The sequence below is a fragment of the Mustela nigripes genome, chromosome 1 (genome assembly GCF_022355385.1).
Source record: "Mustela nigripes isolate SB6536 chromosome 1, MUSNIG.SB6536, whole genome shotgun sequence".
Classification (NCBI taxonomy): domain Eukaryota; kingdom Metazoa; phylum Chordata; class Mammalia; order Carnivora; family Mustelidae; genus Mustela; species Mustela nigripes.
The window spans coordinates 108,593,657-108,613,867 of NC_081557.1; the positions used below are offsets into that span (position 1 = coordinate 108,593,657).

At 48.7% G+C, this 20,211-nt stretch overlaps 1 protein-coding gene and 1 long non-coding RNA gene across 3 annotated transcripts; one reads left to right on the forward strand and one right to left on the reverse strand.

Moving 5' to 3' along the window:
• The first annotated feature begins 959 nt into the window (after positions 1 to 959).
• CHMP7 (charged multivesicular body protein 7) lies at positions 960 to 14,469 on the forward strand. Of its 2 annotated transcripts, XM_059371767.1 has the most exons (10): positions 966 to 1,383; positions 3,125 to 3,296; positions 9,499 to 9,684; positions 9,824 to 9,957; positions 10,999 to 11,047; positions 11,305 to 11,424; positions 11,709 to 11,807; positions 12,027 to 12,087; positions 12,582 to 12,761; positions 13,009 to 14,469. In XM_059371767.1, exons 1-10 carry the CDS (start codon positions 1,085 to 1,087, stop codon positions 13,059 to 13,061), a joined length of 1,353 nt encoding a protein of 450 aa, XP_059227750.1. In that variant the 5' UTR covers positions 966 to 1,084; the 3' UTR covers positions 13,062 to 14,469. The 2 variants fall into 2 exon arrangements, with proteins under 2 accessions (XP_059227758.1, XP_059227750.1); XM_059371775.1 differs by lacking the exon at positions 12,027 to 12,087 and having other exon boundaries at positions 960 to 1,383.
• A 1,829-nt stretch (positions 14,470 to 16,298) lies between these two features.
• LOC131999169 (uncharacterized) lies at positions 16,299 to 19,932 on the reverse strand. The gene is made up of 3 exons (XR_009399037.1): positions 19,781 to 19,932; positions 17,670 to 17,752; positions 16,299 to 16,364 (listed from the first exon to the last, which is right to left on the reverse strand). It is a non-coding gene; the product is annotated as an uncharacterized LOC131999169 (long non-coding RNA).
• Positions 19,933 to 20,211: the final 279 nt, after the last annotated feature.

Here is a 20,211-nt window from a genome sequence, read left to right on the forward strand (position 1 = left end):
GAGGTCAAGCCGAACACCTTTCAGTTTATCACAATTTCTTCAGCACCACTATGTATCATAGCATCATATTTAAGCCATTGCACCTGCGCCGAGGGAATTAGGGAACAGGATACATAATAGTAAATGCCAACTGTGCAGTCCGGGAAAGAGATCAACTGTGAGTCAGGTCAGTTGGGGTAGGTTTCAACGAAGATTAGAATCGAGCTCCAGCTTGAGGATCAGCAAGATACTGACACTGAGAAAGAAACGCAGAGCGCGCCAGGGATGAAGGTTAGAAGCCAGAACAGTAGAAGCTTATATATCTTTAAGATAGTGTGGAGGGCGCCTGGGTGGCTCAGTGGGTTAAAGCCTCTGCCTTCAGCCTCAGGTCATGATCTCAGGGTCCTGGGATCGAGCCCCGCATCCATCCGGCTCTTTGCTCAGCGGGGAGCCGGCTTTCTCCTCTCTCCCTCTCTGCCTGCCTCTCTGCCTACTTGTGATCTCTATCAAATAAATAAATAAAATCTTAAAAAAAAAAAAAAGTAGTGCGGATACGAGCTTGAGTGGCCAACGGCTGTCTATCCGCTGACATTACTGTAAAAGGAAGGTATCTTGGAAGTTTAAGTGTCTGAAGTAAAGGCTGCTGGAGGAACCGCATACTGATGCACCAGCGATCCCGGTTCCTCTGGCGCCTCTTAGCGGGACTCTACAGTCCCACTACCTGGAACCTCCACAACCCCGCGCCGAAGCGTTAGGCTCTCTATGACGCGTCGTTAAACTCTATGATCCGTCGGTGGGGCGGGACGCTCACCTACTCGCCGCGCACGCGCGAAGCCCCACTTGCCGCACAAAGACTGCGGGAGGAGGTGCCGGCGCAAGCGCCTTGAAGCTGTCAGAAAATAGGGTCATCAGCCCGCCTCCTGGCGCAGAGAGGGCAGAGAGAAGCATGCGCTTAAGAAGGCGCGGGACTTATTTCACGCTGGGGGTGGCGATGACGTAATGACAGAGGAGGAGGCGGTCAAGGAACGGAAGCCGGGAAGGAACCAGGGCGGAAGGGGACCAGGGCCGGGGTTGTGTTCGGAGCCTTGGCGGGGCTGGGGTTCCGATGTGGTCCCCGGAGCGGGAGGCCGAGGCCCCGGCCGGGGGAGACCCGGTGGGCCTACTGCCCCCCGAGTGGGAGGATGATGAGGAACGCATGTCTTTCCTGTTCTCCGCCTTCAAAAGGAGTCGCGAGGTGAACAGCACCGACTGGGACAGCAAGATGGGCTTCTGGGCTCCGTTGGTGCTGAGCCACAGCCGCCGCCAGGGGGTGGTGCGCCTGCGTCTGCGGGACTTGCAGGAGGCCTTTCAGCGCAAGGGCAGTGTCCCGCTGGGGCTGGCCACCGTGCTGCAGGACCTGCTACGGTGAGGGCGGGCCCGGGCCAGGGGGCGGGGGTGGCTCCCTGAGGGTACCGCGCCCAGCCCAGGGTCTGGACCGCAGGGGCGGATCTGTTTGTTCAGTACGCACAGGAGGACCCGAAAGGAGGCTGGGTTAGGGGTGTGGAGGGAGAGGGAGACGGGGCATCGGGCAAATTGGGGGGCCACGATTGTCCGATGAGATTAGATTCAGACGGTAAGAGGAGAAACCCGTCTGGCAGAGGTGACAATGACTTGTCTGGCTTGGAATCCCGTTGTGTAGTTATTTTGTAGGGGCTTCCAAATTTGAATTACCCTGGCACAGAAGGTATGTGAGATAGATTTATTGAACTAAGGAATGTCAGGACTAACGAGAGGGCAGTCGTGGGGAAAAGGCCTGTGGGGATCTTGCTTGCAGCCTCCCCGGCACAGGTCATGTGTCTGGACTGTCTTGGCTTGTCCTTGGCACAGACTGGTTGAAGCAGAGGACATGAAGCAGGCTGAGGGCTTTACTGGGTACCTCGGTGCTCTGAGAAGGGTCTGTAGGTGTCCCCTGTGCGACCGGTGCAGGGTTTTGGAGGTACCTGCGGCGGCAGCATGGATATCTTGTCTAATAGATGTACCGCACTTAACAGTATGCAGATACTTTGCATACACCATCATCTGACCTCCTCAGCAGTCCTGAGAGCGAGATGATAGAATTATCCTCAACAGACAGAAGAGGGGACTGAGACTGAGATCAAGCTACTTACTCGAGGTCACTCAGCTAGTGAGAGCTAATGCCAGGCCTGGACCCCCTTGTCTCCTGATTCTAAATCATTTGCAGATCACATTTGTACCTACACTTAGAGCAGCCTATCTAGCATAGTACCTGCTTCAGTGAATGAAGACAGTCAACTTTCGTATGTTCCTTTGAGGGTGCTGCCCAGTGAATGAAGAAAGTCAACTTTGCTATGTTCTTTTTAGGGGTCTCCCTTCTTCCCAGTACCTTTCCATTAGCTGACGCTGATGGGACAAGCCATTTCTGAAACTTACTGTGTCTGAGAAAGTGAACTGTGCCAAGTTGAGGGCCAAACGGTCTGGGCTCAAATCCTGGCTCTGCCACTCGCTAAAATTATGTGCCCCTCTTTATGCTTCAGCTTGACCAAGTATAAAATGATGATGATAATTGTCGGTAGGTTTATCGTGAGGATTTGAAACATATTCTTTACGTAGCCCTTAGCATAGTGATTGGTCGATGGTAAGCATTCATTAAATGTAGCTACTTAGTACTAGTACCATAAAGTGCTTATGTCCTGTCTCCACCTTAGCTTAGGAATAGCAGAAAATCTTTTCTCTGACCATCTTTCTATATTTCCTTAGGTCTTGCATTGACAGTAATTGACATTATGGTTATTTTCATTTTATCATATGGAGCTTCATTTGTACAAGGAAGTCCCAAGTTAGGCTCTGTAGCCTTAGTGGAGAGCTTGCATTTTGGAGCCAAGTTATATTGGCCTCTCTCACCCCAGTCCTCCAGTTTTCTCATTGACCAGAATGCTAGCAACAATGTCCATCTCACAGAGTTGTCGTGAGGTTTTCAGCTGGAGCATAAACAGTGCTGCTCATAATCGCTGGCACAGAGTAGGTACCTAAGAAATGGTGTTTATGATGATGGTGATGATCAAATTTGTCTCTTAGGGGAGGATTCAGATTGGAATGGGACATTGCATTAAGCCTACTCTATGCCCTTTTCTTTCTTTGCCTGCAGTCGAGGGGAGTTGCAGCGGGAGTCAGACTTCATGGCCAGTGTAGACAGCAGCTGGATCTCCTGGGGGGTTGGAGTCTTCCTACTGAAGCCCCTCAAGTGGACTCTTTCCAACATGCTAGGCGATAATAAAGTTCCTGCCGAGGAGGTGCTCGTAGCCATGGAGCTGCTTAAGGTGGGTGCTGAAAAGGCAGAGGTCCGGTCCAAATGGCATCGCCATGATGACAGGATCCTCCATGTTCCTGTGTGTATCCTTAGAGAAACAACATCTTTTTTTGCATGGTGACGGAGTTGATAATGGAGTTTATCTGACCTTTTATATGGAGTTGTTAGTTGGATTGTACATTTCAAAGGCAATGGCTGTCCAGGAATTGTCGGTAACATACAGTTGACTACTTTCTGTATTTGTAGATATTAGTGATAAGCTAAAGTTTGGAAAATTCTTTGCCTTCTGTAGTTTACTGGTTAAGCATTTCTGAGGATTTCTAAAGACCTTGTGACTTTAGCTAGGCCTTCTCTTAAATCAGCAGACCAGGTTCAGAGTTCCTCCTCTGTGACTATAACCCTCTCCCCTTCAGCTTACTGATGGTCTTAGTTTCACTGAAGAGGCCCCCAGGCCCTTGGTCCCTTCATGCTGTACTGGGTGGTCAGCTTCCTCCTGGCCTGCCTTCCCTAGCCAAACTAGAGCATGCACCCAGCTGCTTTGCTGCTCTCTCGGGCCACCTGAGACACCCAGCACAGCCACTGCTGTAGACCGGCCCCACAGTCTGCCATCCCTGCTAGAGAGAATCACCCTGTCACCAAGACTGGGGTCCCTTTCATGGGGCCCAGCTCTAGGAGGGCCCTCGTAGCCATTCCTCAGCCCAGCTTCTTGTCCTTTCCCAGCCCCTTCACACTTGCCTTCCATACACCACCCCCATGACTCTGCTGACATTTCGTTGAGCATCTCCTAAGACAAGCCTTCAGTTTTCTGTCCTTCTCCGTCAAGTTTGAGCCTTCATTTCTCCCCAGGCTCAGAGGATGAAGGGTCCGTCTTCTCCTCCACATGGGCTCTTGAGTCTGTGTCTACCCAGCTCTTCCCTCATTCCATCAGTCCCTCTTGATATACATTCCGTCTCCCTTGCTTGGTGCTCTCCTTCCTCAGCCTCTAAATCCTCCTGAGTTTTTCCCATCACAGAATGACTCCTTTGTGGGGCCTGGCCACTCTCTCGTTAGTGCTCTGTTTCTCTCCTTCTTGACCAAGCTTTGTTGTCACCACTTCCTGACCTTCCCAGTGCACTTTAACCCAGTGTACACCCACTTCAGCCCCACCACTCTACCAGAACTGCTGTGTGTGTGCATGTTTACAGATTGACCGAACACCAGGTAGCAGAAGTACAGCGTAGACAGTACTTATTTTTTGAAACTCACAGACTAAGCCCAACCTCAGGACCTTTGCATAGCTCCAGAAGCTTCCACACAGCTGGAGCCAGCTGAGCATCTTCATCCCTTGTCCCCACAGAAGCTCCACTTTCTCTTCACCTTGACAGACACCCCACCCTCTCTAACTCAGACTGAGGTGGACGTCTCCAAAATCTACCCCCTCTCCCTGGCCCTCACGATTTGACTGAGCAGTGTGCATCTGCTTCAAGGGAAGGGCTCTTTCTTTCCCTTCACCCACATGGCTCTCCTCCCACCCAGCACCCTGACCTCCAGGACTTAGCCAGGGACCCGCAGAAACTACAGGATAGTTTGTGTGGCTGTGGGCCAAGCTCCATTACTCTTTGCAGTCTTTTACCGTAAGGTTTTCCAACCTGGAACAAAGGGAGGTAGACTCATTTGTCCCCACAGATGTGGTTTTCGATTCATAGGCTTTTGAGAGCAAAGGCAGAGATGGGGGAGGAAGTAGAATTAATAACGTAGATCTTCCAAGGACCAACAGTAATTTTTAACTGCAGTGTAGTTTACTCTTATTTAAGTAGAAAAATAAATCTCGCTCTACAGCGGCACGGTACCGTTAAACCTATAACCAGCTTATATCATGAAACAGAGTGCTTAACACTTGAGCTCATTCCGTGACATCTGCTTTCAAATATATGGTAACTTTGTTCTTTTCTCCTGAGAGGGAACCTTGTTTCTGTGTATGAAACTGAAGAGTCTTCTCTAGATATTGTTATAAAATAAAGCCTACACTTCTGAGGTTAAGTGATTTTCCCAAGTCCATACACAGAAAGCCAGTAACTTTTTATTTGAAAAAATGCAGAAAAGTAAAAATTGCCCATACGGTTTGCTATTTAAAATAATTATACAAAGAAACAAACATTTCCTTTCTGTTCATGCCATTTCCATCTCTTTAGGTGTGTTCCTTTCTGTTTGTGTGTGCACACACACGCGTGCTCAGGTGTTCCTATATTTTCTTACTGACCTTGTCCCACACCATTGTATTACTTTCTGTTTTGTTTTATTTTATTTTATCTTATTTTTAGATGTATTTATATATTTTATACAGGTAAAATATGTTTTTTATATTTATATTTTTGTGTTTTTATTTTATTTATTTTAGTTAGCATTTAATCCTTCCTAAAAATATTATTTATTTGTTTATTTATTTATAATCTGTCTCTCCTATCAGGAGGGAGAAGTTCTATTGGCGCTGGGACTCTGGGAACAGCACCTGCTTCATAACAGAGAGTCACTAAATATTTGTTGAATAAATACATGAATGTACACATACATACAAAACTATGCATGCACACATGCATTTTTTCCAGAAATAGAATCTTATTTTACTTATTGATCTGCAACGTGCCTTTTTTTCTTTACACTTCAGTATGTTATGAGCGTCTTTGCAGACCCCTACATAACATTCTTTCGGATAGCTGCATGATGATCTATTGATACGCCACAATTTAACCTGTAGTAACCACACAGTTGGACATTGAAGTCATTCCAATTTCTCTGTTACAAAAAAACAAAAAAATACTTCTTTGATAGCTTTGTGTACATACCTGTATACTTCCTTTTTTGTTGTTGTTGTTGTTGTTGTTGTTGTTGATTTCTAGAAATGCATATGTACAGAAATTGCCAAATTACTTTTCAGAAGTTTGTACTAATTCACACATTAACATGTTCGGTCTCCCCACATCCTTGCCAGCACTGGATAACATGAGTCTTTTAAATTTTGCCAGTATGACAAACAAAAATGATGCTTCCTATTTGGGGTTTGAGTGGCTTTTTCCCTGTCTGCTGGCCATTTACAAATCCCCTTTTGTGTGTTGCCTATTTATATTTTTTGCTTATTTTTATACTGGATTGTTTGTCCTTTATATTTAGGAGGGGTATTTTTGCATATTAGGGGTAGATAGATAGAATATATTTAGTGTTAGGGATGTAAATATTATTTTCTGGTCTCTCTTTTGCTTTCCATTTTTATTTATCATGTCTTTTACTGTATAAAAGTTTACGTTTCTATGGTCAGGTCTCTAAAAATTTTGCTTTATGGCTCTTGAATTTCTGGTCTTGCTTACAAAGGCATCCTCCACTAGGTTAATTAGATTTTTAAAATATTTTCTCAGGAGTGTCTGGGTGGTTCAGTTGGTTAAACATCAGACTCTTGATTTCAGCTCAGGTTGGGATCTCAGAGTCCGGAGAGCAAGCCCTGCACTGGGCTCTGTGCTCAGTGGGGAGTCTGCTTAAGATTCGCTTTCCCTTTGCCCTTCCCCCCACCTGTCTTTCTCTTTCTCTCAAATAAATACATAAAATCTTTTAAAAAAATGTTAAAAAATATTTTCTTGGATGCCTGGGTGGCCCAGTGGGTTAAGCCTCTGCCTTCGGATCAGGTCATGATCCCAGATCCTGGGATCGAGCCTCACATCAGGCTCCCTTCTCCATCTCCCTCTGCCCCAGCATTGCCCCCCACCCCGGCCTGTGCACTTGTGCTGGCTCTCTCTCTCTCTCTTTCAATCTCAAAAATAAATAAATAAATAATCTTTTAAAACAACAACAACAAAACATTTTCTCAATTTAAATTCCAGTAATTTGAGGGTGGCTGTGTGATGGACACTGGGGAGAGTATGTGCAATGGGGGAGTGCTGTGGATTTTGTAAGACTGATGATTCACAGACCTGTACCCCTGAAACAAATAATACACTATATGTTAATAAAAAATAAATTCAAAAAATAAATTTCAGTAATTTGGCATTTGTTTCTGTATATCTGGTAAGGAAAACCAATTTTCTTCCAAACAGTCAGTTGTCTTAACATCATTTTTTGGTGGGTTTTTTTTTTTTTAATTTATTTTTGGGGCACCTCAGTGTCTCAGGTGTTGGGCGTCTGCCTTTGGCTCAGGTCATGATCCCAGGGTCCTGGGATCAAGCGCTGCATCAGGCTCCCTGCTTAGTAAAAAAGATTTATTGTTTTATTTGAGAGAGCCCGCACAAGCAGCGGGACGGACAGAGGGAGAGAAATTCAAGCAGCCTCCGTGCTGAGCACAGAGCCTGACATGGTACTTGTCTCACAACCCTGAGATGATCATCTGAGCAGAAATCCAGAGTCGCACACTCAACCAGCTGAGCCTCCCAGCTGCCCCAACATCATTTACTGTTGCTTGCCGTTCATCTTTTGGCCTGGACACCGCACTGTTCCCACTACAGAAGCTTTATAGTAAGTGTTATTATCTGACAAGGCAGGTAAATCACATGAAAAGTGGAGTCCCTGTCTTACTAGACGACTCTTATGCCTTTGACACCGTTGCCCCTCACTTCTTAAAATTTTCCATTTCTTTGATTTTGTTGTCATTACACTGATGGTTCTCCTTGGTTCTCCCTGTGTGTTGCTCTGGGTCTCTTTTGTGAGTTCCTTCGCCTCTTAAACCTGGGTCTTCCTTCAGCTTATTACTTTTCTCTGAGTTTCCTTGGGTAACTCGTTTGCACTTGGGAATTGAATTACCTTCTGTGTGCTTGAGGAGTTTCAGAGTTATATATCCTGTCCTGGTGTCTCCTTTGAGCTTCACGTTTGCGTATCTAGTTATCTGTTGGATGTATTTTCTTGGATATACTTCAGGCATCCCAAACAACGTGTCCAAAATGGGATGTTTTATCTTCCCTATAGAATACGCTCTTCCTTCTGTGTTCTTGCTGTTAATTAAAACCATCATATCCACCTGGTCACTCAAGCCAGAACTGAAACATCATCCTGGACTCTTCTGTCCCCTTCCACCCCATGCCCAGCTACTGAGGACTGCCTGTTTTATCTTCTGAATTTTTCTTGAACCCATCCCTTCTCTGTCCCTGTCACCACTGTCCCGTTCAGGCCCTCCCAGTCTCTGGCATAAATGACCGCCCTGCCTCTAAGCCTTGCTCCTACAATCCATCTTTCCTGCTTGCCAGCTAGATTCTGTTAATCCAGCCTTGCCATTTCACTTCCAAGACTGTCCACCATCTGCAGAGCAAGGACAGCAAAGAAGAGACCACAGCTTGTGTAGTCTGTGTAAGAGAGAAGGGCTTCTGTCCTCTCTTCCCTTCCTGTCCACATCCGTAAACACCATATTGACTCATACTCTATGCCATTGCTCATGACCTTCCCCCTTCCTGAGATAACCTTCCCACCACTTCACCTAGGAACTTACCCTTTGGAATTCTTCTCAACAACCATTTGTCCCCCTCAAGCAATCTCCGAACCCCTAGGTGTTCCTTCCTTAGATTTTCATAGCACTCTGTTCATACCTCAGTAAGTATTTCTTATTTGCAGAAATCTGAGAGAGTGCTTTCCATGTAAGAGGAACACGGTGGCATTGTTTCTTGAAACTTCTATTTCTTAGGCTCCCCACACAAACCCTGTCCCACCTCACTGTCACATCCTTCTCTCCTGAGACTCCTTAGAGACTCAGTGACGCTCTTGCTTGCCGTATTGCCAGTTGGCTTAAGAATGGGAAGACCAGCTTTGGAAGGGAATATGGATGTCATCTCTCTCCCCTCTTCAGTCTGTGACAGGGATGCTGAGGACCGGTGAGACTGACTGGTCCCGGGCTCCACAGGCAGAGCCGAAAAGCAGGCCTCAGCTCTCAGTCTTGGCCGTGCCACACCACCTTGGGCTCCTCCTCCTTCCCCTGGGCTGGGAGACCCAGCAACACAAAGTCCCACACGGACAGGCGAGCACGGAGCCAGCTCCTGATACACATACCATGTACTTTCTTTCATCTGTATATACCAGACTTCCCTCCAAGGTTTAAAAAAAACTCAAGTTCTTTTTCCTTTCCAAAACTGCTACTTCAGGGGAGACAAGGCCAGCGCCCCCTGCTCTGGTCTTGCATGATCCTGGTTGGGAACATGGGGCCAGGGCTTCTGGGGCTCTGAGGGCAGCGGCCAGGCTTGTAAGCACGTTTGCCTCCCCCTCTCCAGGAGAAAGCCGAGGAGGTGTACCGTCTGTATCAGAACTCCCCGCTCTCCTCCCACCCCGTGGTGGCCCTGTCAGAGCTGAGCACCCTCTGTGTGGGCTCCTGTCCGGACGAGAGGACCTTCTACCTAGTGTTGCTGCAGCTGCAGAAAGAGAAGAGAGTCACAGTTCTCGAGCAGAATGGGGAAAAGGTACGGAAGTCCAGCTGTTTGTTCAGCGACTCAGCAACGGCTTATCGAGTGCCTACTGCACGTGCCTCCTGCCCTTCCTGCCGGGGGGATTTCTGAGCGTGGGCAGTAGGGGCCCCAGTAATTTGTCCCTGTCCCTCAGATTGTGAAGTTTGCCCGAGGGCCACATGCCAAGGTCTCTCCAGTCAACGACGTAGATGTCGGGGTGTACCAGCTGATGCAGAGTGAACAGCTGCTATCGCGCAAGGTGGAGTCCTTGTCCCAGGAAGCAGAGAGGTAACTACCCTGGAGCTGAGCAGCCCCAGCCTCCCCACCCAGCAAAGCACTGCTGCCCATGGGCTCATCTCAAAAAAAAGAAAAAGAAAAGGGAGCACCTAGGTGGCTCAGTGGGTTAAGCCTCTGCTTTCAACTCAGGTTGGGATCGAGCCCCACATCGGGCTCTCTGCTCAGCAGGGAGCCTGCTTCCTCCTCTCTCTCTGCCTGCCTCTCTGCCTACTTGTGATCTCTGTCTGTCAAGTAAATAAATAAACTCTTAGAGAAAAAGAAAGAAAAGTTATTTTACTAATAGCAAAGTCCTCGCTGCTCAGTGCAGCGGTCATGCAAAAACACGGACTATCACAAAGGAGAAAAAAAGGAATTTTAATTCTTCCCCCGACAAGATTACGTCTGTTGGCATTAACATTTCTGCTCCTCCATGCCAGGATCTTTTTAACAGTGTCTGTCGAGCAGGGTCTTGTCTTAGGTTCTTAGGAATACTTCGGAATACCGTAGTGAATGAGGCGAGTGTCCGCCTTCCAGGTTCTTTCTGAGGGATCCCTGCTCTTCCGCTCAGATGGGGAAGGCACCCCTGCTAAAGGCACATGAACCCTTCTCCAAACTGTAGGCTATGTGGACATTGAATGAAAATGCTTGCTCCTCCTTAACAGTGAGAGAGACCCAGCAGTGCAGGGAAGCCAGGAACTACGTCCAAGGCCACTGTTGGTGTTCAGAACTGATTCCTTGTCTACCGGCTGCCAAAATGGGACTGTGCTGTTAAGGTGCCTTGTTGGCACATTTTCCTTGCCTGGCGGCTGAAACTGCTTATCCTCGGTTGGTTTGGCTTTCTCGCCTGCATACATGTTCCATTTTATATCTCAGCTTGCTGCGGGAGTTTGCCAGCAGGCTCTTGGGCATCGTTTTTCTGGCCATTGGACGGAATTGATTTGATTTTCAGATTGGAAAGTACCTTCATTAAGTGGGACTCTCGGGGACTATTCAAGACAGTACCGCCCTCATCCTGCGCCACAGTCATCTTGATCTGTCCCCTGTGTTTGGTAGGTGTAAAGAAGAAGCCCGCCGGGCATGCCGAGCAGGAAAGAAGCAGCTGGTGAGTTTCCGCTCTTCCCCTCTAGTTGTGTACCTGTGCCTGGGTCCGACAGTGGGTGGTGGTACCCCAGCGGTTCAGAGACGAGCTTGGGGCATGATGGGAAGTGTCTGCAGGTGGTCCAGGCACCACAGCTTGCTTTACAAGTGAGGGAGGAGGAGGAGGCCTGAGATGGTCTTACCACCAGAGAAAGCCTTGCTTCCTCTGGCCCTCTGGCCGTCCTGACCAAGTCTCCATGCCTCTCCCCCCACCCCCGCCAGGCTCTGAGGTCTCTCAAGGCCAAGCAGCGGACAGAGAAGCGCATCGAGGCCCTGCATGCCAAGCTGGACACTGTTCAAGGCATCCTGGACCGGATCTACGCCTCCCAGACAGATCAGATGGTAACCACTGCCCCTCTAGTTCCGGGATATGGGTGGTCTCTCCAGCAAACACTCCTCATTCCCTCCACTGTGGCTGTGCTGTTTGGAGGAGGCCTGGGTGTTTTCAGGGTAGGGCTGGGAGTTCGCTTCTCCTTTTGGGAACTTTTGGCCTCTGTGAACATGGGCTGAATCAAGGGCGGGTGGTTAAAAAAAAACCCAAAGTCATCATTCAGAGATGAAATGATATTGGTACGTATTTTGCCCAGTGTTCTTTGTTTGCACTGATAACTTCGTTTCCTCTTTAGGTTTTCAATGCCTATCAAGCTGGGGTAGGAGCACTAAAACTCTCCATGAAGGATGTCACAGTGGAGAAGGCAGAGAGCCTTGTGGATCAGATCCAAGAGGTACAGGAGGGGGCCAGGGAGGAACAGGTACAGAAGGAAGTTAGTGAGGGCAGGTGTGACTTTGCTGTGCTTCCTCTTTCCCCAAACTAGACTCCTTCCCTTGTGCACTGATTCTCAGGTGGGGCAGCATTACTTGGTAACCCTGAACCGTGAGCCCAAGAGACGGAGACCCCCAGAAATGCTACTTCGCCTTCAAGGCCTTGTGCTTTTCTCTTCCAGCTGTGTGACACTCAGGATGAAGTTTCTCAGACTCTGGCTGGTGGGGTGACCAATGGCTTAGGTGAGTTGACAGGGTGGTTCTTTTCTTCCTTCCTTCCTAAGAGGGTTTCACTTGCTGGTACTGTGATGGCTTGGGTCATAGATCTGCTTTTCCTGGTGCAGGCAGGACTCTCTCTGGGGTTCACCCCCAGCAGTGGTTAGAAGGAACTGTCCTCTCCTCTTGGTAGACTGTACCGTTAACCTCTCTGGGCTGCAGCCATCTTGCCTCACTAGACTTCCTACTGCAGGATCCTCCTTTATGGGCAAGGGGAAGTAGGGTCAGTTCTGTGGTGTTAGCAAATATATGCCCTTGATGACTTAGCTCTGTGTGTGTGGGAGAAGAGTATTTGCTTGGAGGTGCCCTCTGCCTCCCGACTCCTACGATTTTTCGGACCTGCAAGGAGGCCTGGACATCTTTTGTAGAGCTGAGCTGAGTGATGCCACCCCCAATCCTTGACTCAGGAACGCATTTGCTCCTTGGACTTTGTATGTCCTCATGCCATCTTTTCTTTCCAGATTTTGACAGTGAGGAACTGGAGAAGGAATTGGACATCCTTCTTCAGGATACCACCAAAGAACCTTTGGATCTGCCCAAAAACCCCCCTGAGACATTTTATACCAACAGTGTGCCTAACCCTAGGATCTCGGACGCTGAACTTGAAGCTGAACTTGAGAAGCTGTCCTTATCAGAGGGAGGTATGGAGCTTTACTCCCAGGGTTGCCGGTGGGCGTGGGTCCCTCTGGTTGACAGTAGCCAGGCACAGGGCTAGTGAGTCCCAGCCTGGGTACTTAGTCTGTTAGGGTGTCAGACCCCAAGGGGTTTGTGGGAGGGAGGGAGTTGCAGGCTCGTTATTTATGTGAAGACTCAACCCCTTAAACACTGGGATGCTTTCACCCTAAAGGTCTGCCTGATGTAGAACTCAGTCATTTCTTCTCCTTACAGGTTTGGTCCCAAGCAGTAAATCTCCAAAAAGGCAATTGGAACCGACTCTCTAAAGCCATTCTAGGACCCTTAAGTGAAGGACCCTCGTGTAAAAGAGAGACCAGGCTTGTGTGTGTGTACATAGTTATTTAAATGAGAAACTCTCAGAATTTGTTGGGAAGAGGAGGAAGGAGAACTGCTTCGATGTATCTGGATGCCACCACTCACTACAGGACAGATGTAATTTCTGGAAGCGTGCTCGCGAGGCGTGCTCCCAGCTGGTGTCATGGACCTGCCTTCTCATCTTTATAGTGCCACAATTTATACAGTTCTGTGTTTGACCTGTCGTCTCTCATAGCCTGCAGTCCTTGCCGTTGGCTCAGTTAGGTTTGTCTTTACCCGCCAGCTTTGTTCCAGCCCATGAAGGCGAAAGAGTTGCAGCTTTGCCAAATCAAAACCAGTCCCTTCTCCCCACCCCCACTGTTTTTCCCCCAAGGACTTTATTTTGTAAGGTCAGGTAAGCGACTTGTTCCGGTCCTACTCTGTTTTCACTGCAATGCAAGGAAGGAGAATCAAACAGCTGCCACCTGATGGAGGAACGTACAGTGTGAAAGGGTGTTCTGTGGGGCCGCTGGCCAGATTCTCCAGGTGTTCAGAAAAAGAGGTCACCCCTGAGTGTCAGAGTCACGACACCTGGCAAGGGGGCTTGTGTAGTTGGGGGGATGCTGCTGTCTTTTCCGTCTTATGCAGAAGATCTGCGGACTGGAGAGTTATTCTTAGTCTTTTGAACTTGGCGGGGAGAAGCCCAGGCGACTATTAGGGCCCCGGGTGTCCAAACTCCATGTTTTTTTTTAACGAGGCACAATCTCTGCCTTGCCCCCATCACAGAATAACTTAACATATAACTTAAATATGCGTATCAGAACAAGCCACACAACCACACACCTCCCCTTCTTGAGCCTGGCACACAACCGCAGGTTCTTGGTTTGAACTTCAGAAGCATTTCCCTTTGGAGCCCGTTGCTCAGGGCAGGGGATCTGAGCCAGGATGTGCAATAGAAGCAGAAGATGTGGCCTTCCGCCACGTCTGCTGTGTACTTCCCCGGTCCTGCGCCATACCTGTCCTGCCTCCTCACGTGCTGTCTTCCTGCTTCCTTTGATGGACTGGGGAGGATGGTACTGGGGGGAGGGGCGGCAGACAGGAGGGTCTGAATGTTCTGGCAACAGGGAGAAGAAAGGAGGACAGCTGCACTGCCACTCTGCTGCCACAGTAACAAGTATTTCTGCCTGGAGCCCTTTGCCCTGGCCCTCCTCCACGAGGTGCCGCAGAGCCCAGGGAAAGAATTTGCTCCAGGCAAGGAGCATGAATTACTGTTCAATTTCCCTCCTACTTGACCTTGGAAAACTGAAATGTTGGGGGTGAAGAGAAACAATCACTATTTTTTCTTTTTTATCTGATAAATAATTAAAAGAAAAAATCCGAGTGCCTGTCCTGGTCTCTTCTCAGGTTGTATAGTTTCTTGTGCCTTCATACCCCCTGCCACTCACACCCACAGCGTAGACACACTCCAGGTCTTTGGCTTGAAGGCCGCAGGAGAAGGAAAGAGCTGCAGAGTGTGAGGGCTGAGGTGGCCGGCGCCAGCCGCTCGCTCTCATACCACACGGTTCCTGTTCTCGGGGAGGAGGCATTCTTGGATGGGCCTGGGTTCCAGGAGAGTGCCATCGTCTTGATTATTTTCCATGGCCTGTTCTCTTTTTCAATAGCCCCATTCCTCTACCTGTGTGATGATAACCATTTTCTAGTCTGGCGCAGTGTTCACTCAGCACCTGTTACTGGCCTAGTGTTTGCCACTGCTGGTGGGGAGGCTGAGTGCAGAGCTAGGTCGACCACAGCACTGGGTTTGCAGCTCTAGGGGAGTCACCGAACCCAGAGCAGAAACAGCTTGGACAGAGAACCCCATGAAACGGGCCAAGTGCTCTAAGGGAGGCATGTTGCAGGGACCCCTAGTCAAGCTGGATGACCTGAACATTGTGGTCTCATGTTAAACTCTTTCTTGCCACTGGCCAGAGCTGCTCAGAAGTCCGTGTTAAAATGTTTTAGCCTGGGGCCTTGCTGTGCTGAAAAAAACGAGATGTTGTCTGGGGTGGCTCAGAGAGAACAAGGAGCCGCTGGCTGGCGGTGGCTGCGTTTCTGCACGTGATCCCCATGAGGGCCCGAGTCCTGTGTCAGGGTGCTCCTCTGAATGGACTTGGTTTATTAAGGGAACTGGTGAATTTTCTTGTGTGTGGAGCTATACTGGGCCCAGATAAATCAGGCTCGAATACTGCCCTATTGAAGGTGGAGGACCCTTCAGCATACAGCTGAAGACCTAAGTAAGTTCCCAGAATAAATACTTTTAAGTTGGTGGGCTCAGGGAGGGCTTCACGGAGGAGATGACATCCAAGCTTTCACTTTTCTTGAGTATTTTCTTGGGTGTTCAGAATCTTGTAAAGCAAACTAAGTGTTAAAATATCTATCCATTCTGCTAAGAACAAGTAGGGAGAGAAAATACAAACTAGGGAGTGATAGGTCCTAGCTAAGGGAAACCTACCTCCTGTTCTTGCCTCCGCCACTAACGAGTTGTGTGGCTCTGGGCCCACAAGCCTCTCATTTCTCATCAGCAAAGCAAACAAGACAGATAAGAGGACTCCTGAGATTCTGACTGTCTTAGTCTCCCCGCAGATGGTCTGCTGCTCCTTTCTCATGAACACCTGCTGCCTTGTGACGAGACAGGAAACGTGGCTAGAGGGTCTGCAGTCACTGCCTGCCGGGACAGTGTGGCAGCACACAGAGAGCAGGTGTGGGAAGGTGGGAGGAAGGGGGGCACCCAGGAGCTGGGTGGGCTCTCCAGTCAGATACCTATTGTGAGAGGGGTGTCTTATCACTGCCTGAAGGGCTGAGAGTTCAAGGCTGAGCAGCCAACCCTGTGCCCTTCCCCACCCCAAAGAGGTCACGATATTCTGGTCCAACGTGCTGGAAATGTCATCAAAGCAATTGCAAGGAGAAATAACAAAGTTGTAAGAAAGATGAGGCAACTGGGAAAGCTCCTGACTCACAGGGAATCCAACCAAAGCTTTGCTTTGAGGTTTGTGGGTGAGTTTGACAACCTCCTCTCCTTTTGAGGGATTTTGTTTTCCCCGCCAATGTCTCATTCCTACCACCGACATCTCATTTTTATTCAAGCTGCAGCCCCTCTGGGGACAAAGTGTGGTTCCCGTCCACCTGCTGCACAGAAACAACACGTCGTCACAGACACCTCGGACAGGAGAGCCGGGGGAGCCTTGGCAAACCGAGCAAAGCCTTCGTTTTCCAGCTGAGGACACTGAAGCATAGATGACCTGCCCAAGGTCACAGAGTGGGCAAGGAGAAGTTAGGCTGTTGACTTCCAACTCCACACACTCTCTGTTAGAAGAGGCTACTCTTGAAGCAGACTTTCAAAAACGATCTAACTCCCAGAGCACTTCCTGTAGTTGGTGGGTGGTATGTGCTAGCGCTGTGGCTTGGCAGACAGGCTTCCCCCAGTTCTCAGTGCTACAATGACACTAACTTCTGTGGATCCAATATCCCCTCCCAAGAGATACCAGCTGGCCAGGGGCCAGTTCTTAGTGAACTCGAGGTCGGTCTTGGCATTGCTCCTTTGCTGATATTACCCCTTAAGGTAACTCTTTTGACTTGCATTTTGGAACAAAGCCCATCAACTGTATCGAAACCAAGTCCCAGCTGTGGGCTGTACAGCCCTTTCTAAAGGAGCCAGACTCGGAATCCTTGCAAGATAACCAATGGTGTGATTAGATGACTTGGTATCCCCAAAAAGCACACTGTGAAATGCAGGGTGGATGGAACCTTAGCTAATAGATTTCTACCCCTGCGAACAGTATAATGAATGCAGGCTGGCCTCCTGGCTTACCATGTAACGAGGTAGCCTAGAAAATTCCTTATCCATGTGGGAAGAGTAAAATTTAGCTATTCAAAAATAACACACTCAAGTCCTTAACCCAGGAAAGTTAAAAATTAATCAACAGATTCACATGGTATGCCCAGTTTGTGTGAGCTAACAAATCAGTGGAGGGAAGGAAGGAAGTTTTAGATAGGTTCCCTGCCCTGCAGGTACTTCAAGATGAATATCGTAGTTCAGATTGTATAACAACATACCACAGACCAGATGGCTAAGAAACCACAAAAATTATCTTGCAGTTCTGGAAGCTGGAAGACAGAGATCTGAGCGCCTGCATGGTCTGGTTCTAGTGAGGGCCTTCTTTTAGCTGCCGATAGCCACCTTCTTAGATCCTCACTTGGTGGAAAGAGGGCAAGGGAGCTGTCTGGTGTCTCTTTTTATAAGGGCACTAATTCCATTCACGATGGCTCCGCTCTTATGACCTGATTACCTGCTAAAGGCCCCACCTCGTAATACCAGTACAAGGGGGGTTAGGATTCCAATTTATGAATTTTGGGAAGGATACAAATGTTTATAACAAAGAGTAATTCCACGATATTAGCACAATGAAGGGTGATTAGTACAGCACTAAGCACCTGCAAAGCAGGGGTGGGATGGGTTAGGAACAGAATGTCCAATCTCAGACTTGAGTTCCTATTTCAACACAACAGTAACAAAAAGCAATAGGTAACATTTATTGCATACTTACTGTCTGCCAGACACTGCATGTTATAGACTGGGCTCTCCAGAAGCAGATCTGGAGACAGAGTTTGGGGTATCAGGGCTCCCCACCTGTGAAGCAAAAAGGGTAGAAGACTGGGGGGAGGAAGAAGTCAATCCATGATGCAGGCCCCCAAAAGCCTTGGCCGCTCTGGCAAGAAATTCTAGAATGAGTTTGCCCATTACTATCTATGTCAGGCAGAACAGGCCGTGCCTTTATCCATTATCTTTTTCCTCAGTTATCAGAGTCCCCTGGAAAAGGGGGTGACCTCAGCTGGGGCAGTTTTCTGCAGCTGGGGCAGCCCCTGAAGGAGCCAAAAGCAGGTCCGCTGGTGGCTGACCACACTCCCTGCAGCTGGGCAGCAAATCCTTGAAGGGAGGCCAGGGCAGGGCATCTCCATGGTTACTATGTTATGCTAAACCCTTTGAATGTACTTAATCTTCCAATGAGACAGGAACTATCATTTCACAAATGAGTTAATGGAGGCTTGGAAATGGTAAATAATTTGTCCAAGGTTAGCAATGGATGATTGTGATATTGTGATTGATAAGAAGACAAATACATAGTCTTCATCCTGTTTTTGGCAGAGATCCTAAAACCCTCGAAATTTCCCAAGTGATAAGAGTAGTAAAGGAATGTTGATAATCCTAACCAGCCCCTTTCAACCATACCCAAGTTGATGTTAATGAGATGAATTCTGGAAAACACCTAAGAATGGGGTCTGGATACCAGAGGAACCAGCCTTGTGATTAGAGGGTTGAAACTTTCAGTCCTGGGGCGCCTGGGTGGCTCAGTGGGTTAAGCCGCTGCCTTCGGCTCAGGTCATGATCTCAGAGTCCTGGGATAGAGTCCCGCATCGGGCTCTCTGCTCAGCAGGGAGCCTCCTTTCCTCTCTCTCTCTGCCTGCCTCTCCATCTACTTGTGATTTCTCTCTGTAAAAAAAAAAAAAAAAATCTTAAAAAAAAAACAAAAAAAAAAAAAAAAGAAACTTTCAGTCCTTACCCTCCCTCCCCCAAAACTCCAGAGAAGGGAGCTGACCTGAAGACAGAGTGTGATCACCAAGGGCCAATGCTTTAATCAATCATGACTAAGAAATGAAGCCTCCACAAAAGTCCAAAAGGATAGGGTTCAGAGAGCTTGCAGGTTAGGGAGCCAGAATGTCACCAGTCTGGGCCTTAAACACCATAAGGCTAGAAGCTCCTTTGTTCAGGATCTTACCCTATGTATCTCATCTGACTGTTGATTTGTGTCCTTTTACTATCCTTTGGAAAAACCCATAATGTAGTGAGTAAAAGGGTTTCCTGGGTTCTGTGAGCTACTCTAGGAAATTAATCAAATCCAAGATGGATATCATAGAAACCTCTGATTTAGAAGCACAGGGGACAACCTGGATTTGTGATTGTGATTGTGACAAGATCACTCTTGCTGGACTGAGGAATCTGATTTTGCCTCCAGGCAGCTACAGTCAGAACTGAGTTGAATTGTAGGACACCCAGCTGGTGGCCAAGAATTGCTTGATGGTGTGAGGAACCTTCTCCCAAAGCCTTGCACAGTGGAAATTGGGTGTAGAGACCCTTTTAATGATGGAAAGAGGTTTCAGCTAGTGAATCCAATTTTTGCATTTCTCTTTTACTTTTCCTCTCTCCGTCTGTTCTTATCCCAACTAGGGTAAAAGTTGGCTCTCACCCTGATCATCCTACCCATTTATGAAACTCAAATATAGTCTTGATTCTTCAGCTTTCATGGGAGTAAGTCCCTTTGATTATGACACCCTGGAAGAGAAACTTCCAGAAACCAGAACTGAATTTGCTTTTGTTTCTTATTTACCATAAGCACCTACCAGAGCTTGGCGTGTGTGAGGGGGGAGCGGGTTGGGGGAAGGTACTTTTTAAGATGCACCCAAATCGAAGCTGTCTTTATCAGTTTCCAGGATTGGAAGCAAGGGGCAGGCATCATCTGGCCACTGATGCGAGGAGGACAGCAGCTGAGGGGAGAGTCCTCCTTGCTCTCATTCTCTGCTACTAGCACAGCAGACCCCACTAGAGGCACAGCTCGCAGGTGCCTCCGTCACCTCACAATTACCACTGGAGCAACAGTACCTTTCTTCTGGTCCTTCCGAGTCCAGCGAGGGGCTGCCGAGGGAAAAGGAGACCCTTCTAGAAGGAAAGGCTCCAGAGATGCAGTTCAGAGATCTCACGGAAAGTCGGATCTGCGGGCCCGGGAAGTCTCGGTAGCACCAGAGGCTCCGAGGGGGCGGTACTCCGGGGCGGGGCTTGGGGGTGGGGCTCGGGGGCGGGACTCGGGGGGGCGGGGCGGGGGCTTGCAGAGAGCAGCTGGGCACGCCTCTGGGCCTTGGGGAGAACGGGTTCAAGACCTAGCTGGCGCTTTTTCTCGGACCGTCTCGGTGCAGGCACGGAGCGGAGCCCGGAGCTCTGGGAACAAAGGGTCGGCGCCCCGGGGAAGAAGGTGAGAGGGACCACCGCGCTCCAGGGCAGCCGGCGCTGCAGGGCTTCCGAGCCAGGAGCGCGGG

What these genes read in the sequence shown, in the direction of transcription:
- CHMP7 (XM_059371775.1), top strand. Translation starts at nt 1,085, where the DNA reads ATGTGGTCCCCGGAGCGGGAGGCCGAGGCCCCGGCCGGGGGAGACCCG. An exon ending in GTGCTGCAGGACCTGCTACG is followed by an intron (nt 1,384 to 3,124) that starts GTGAGGGCGGGC and finishes CTTTGCCTGCAG; the next exon opens with TCGAGGGGAGTTGCAGCGGG. An exon ending in TCGAGCAGAATGGGGAAAAG is followed by an intron (nt 9,685 to 9,823) that starts GTACGGAAGTCC and finishes CCTGTCCCTCAG; the next exon opens with ATTGTGAAGTTTGCCCGAGG.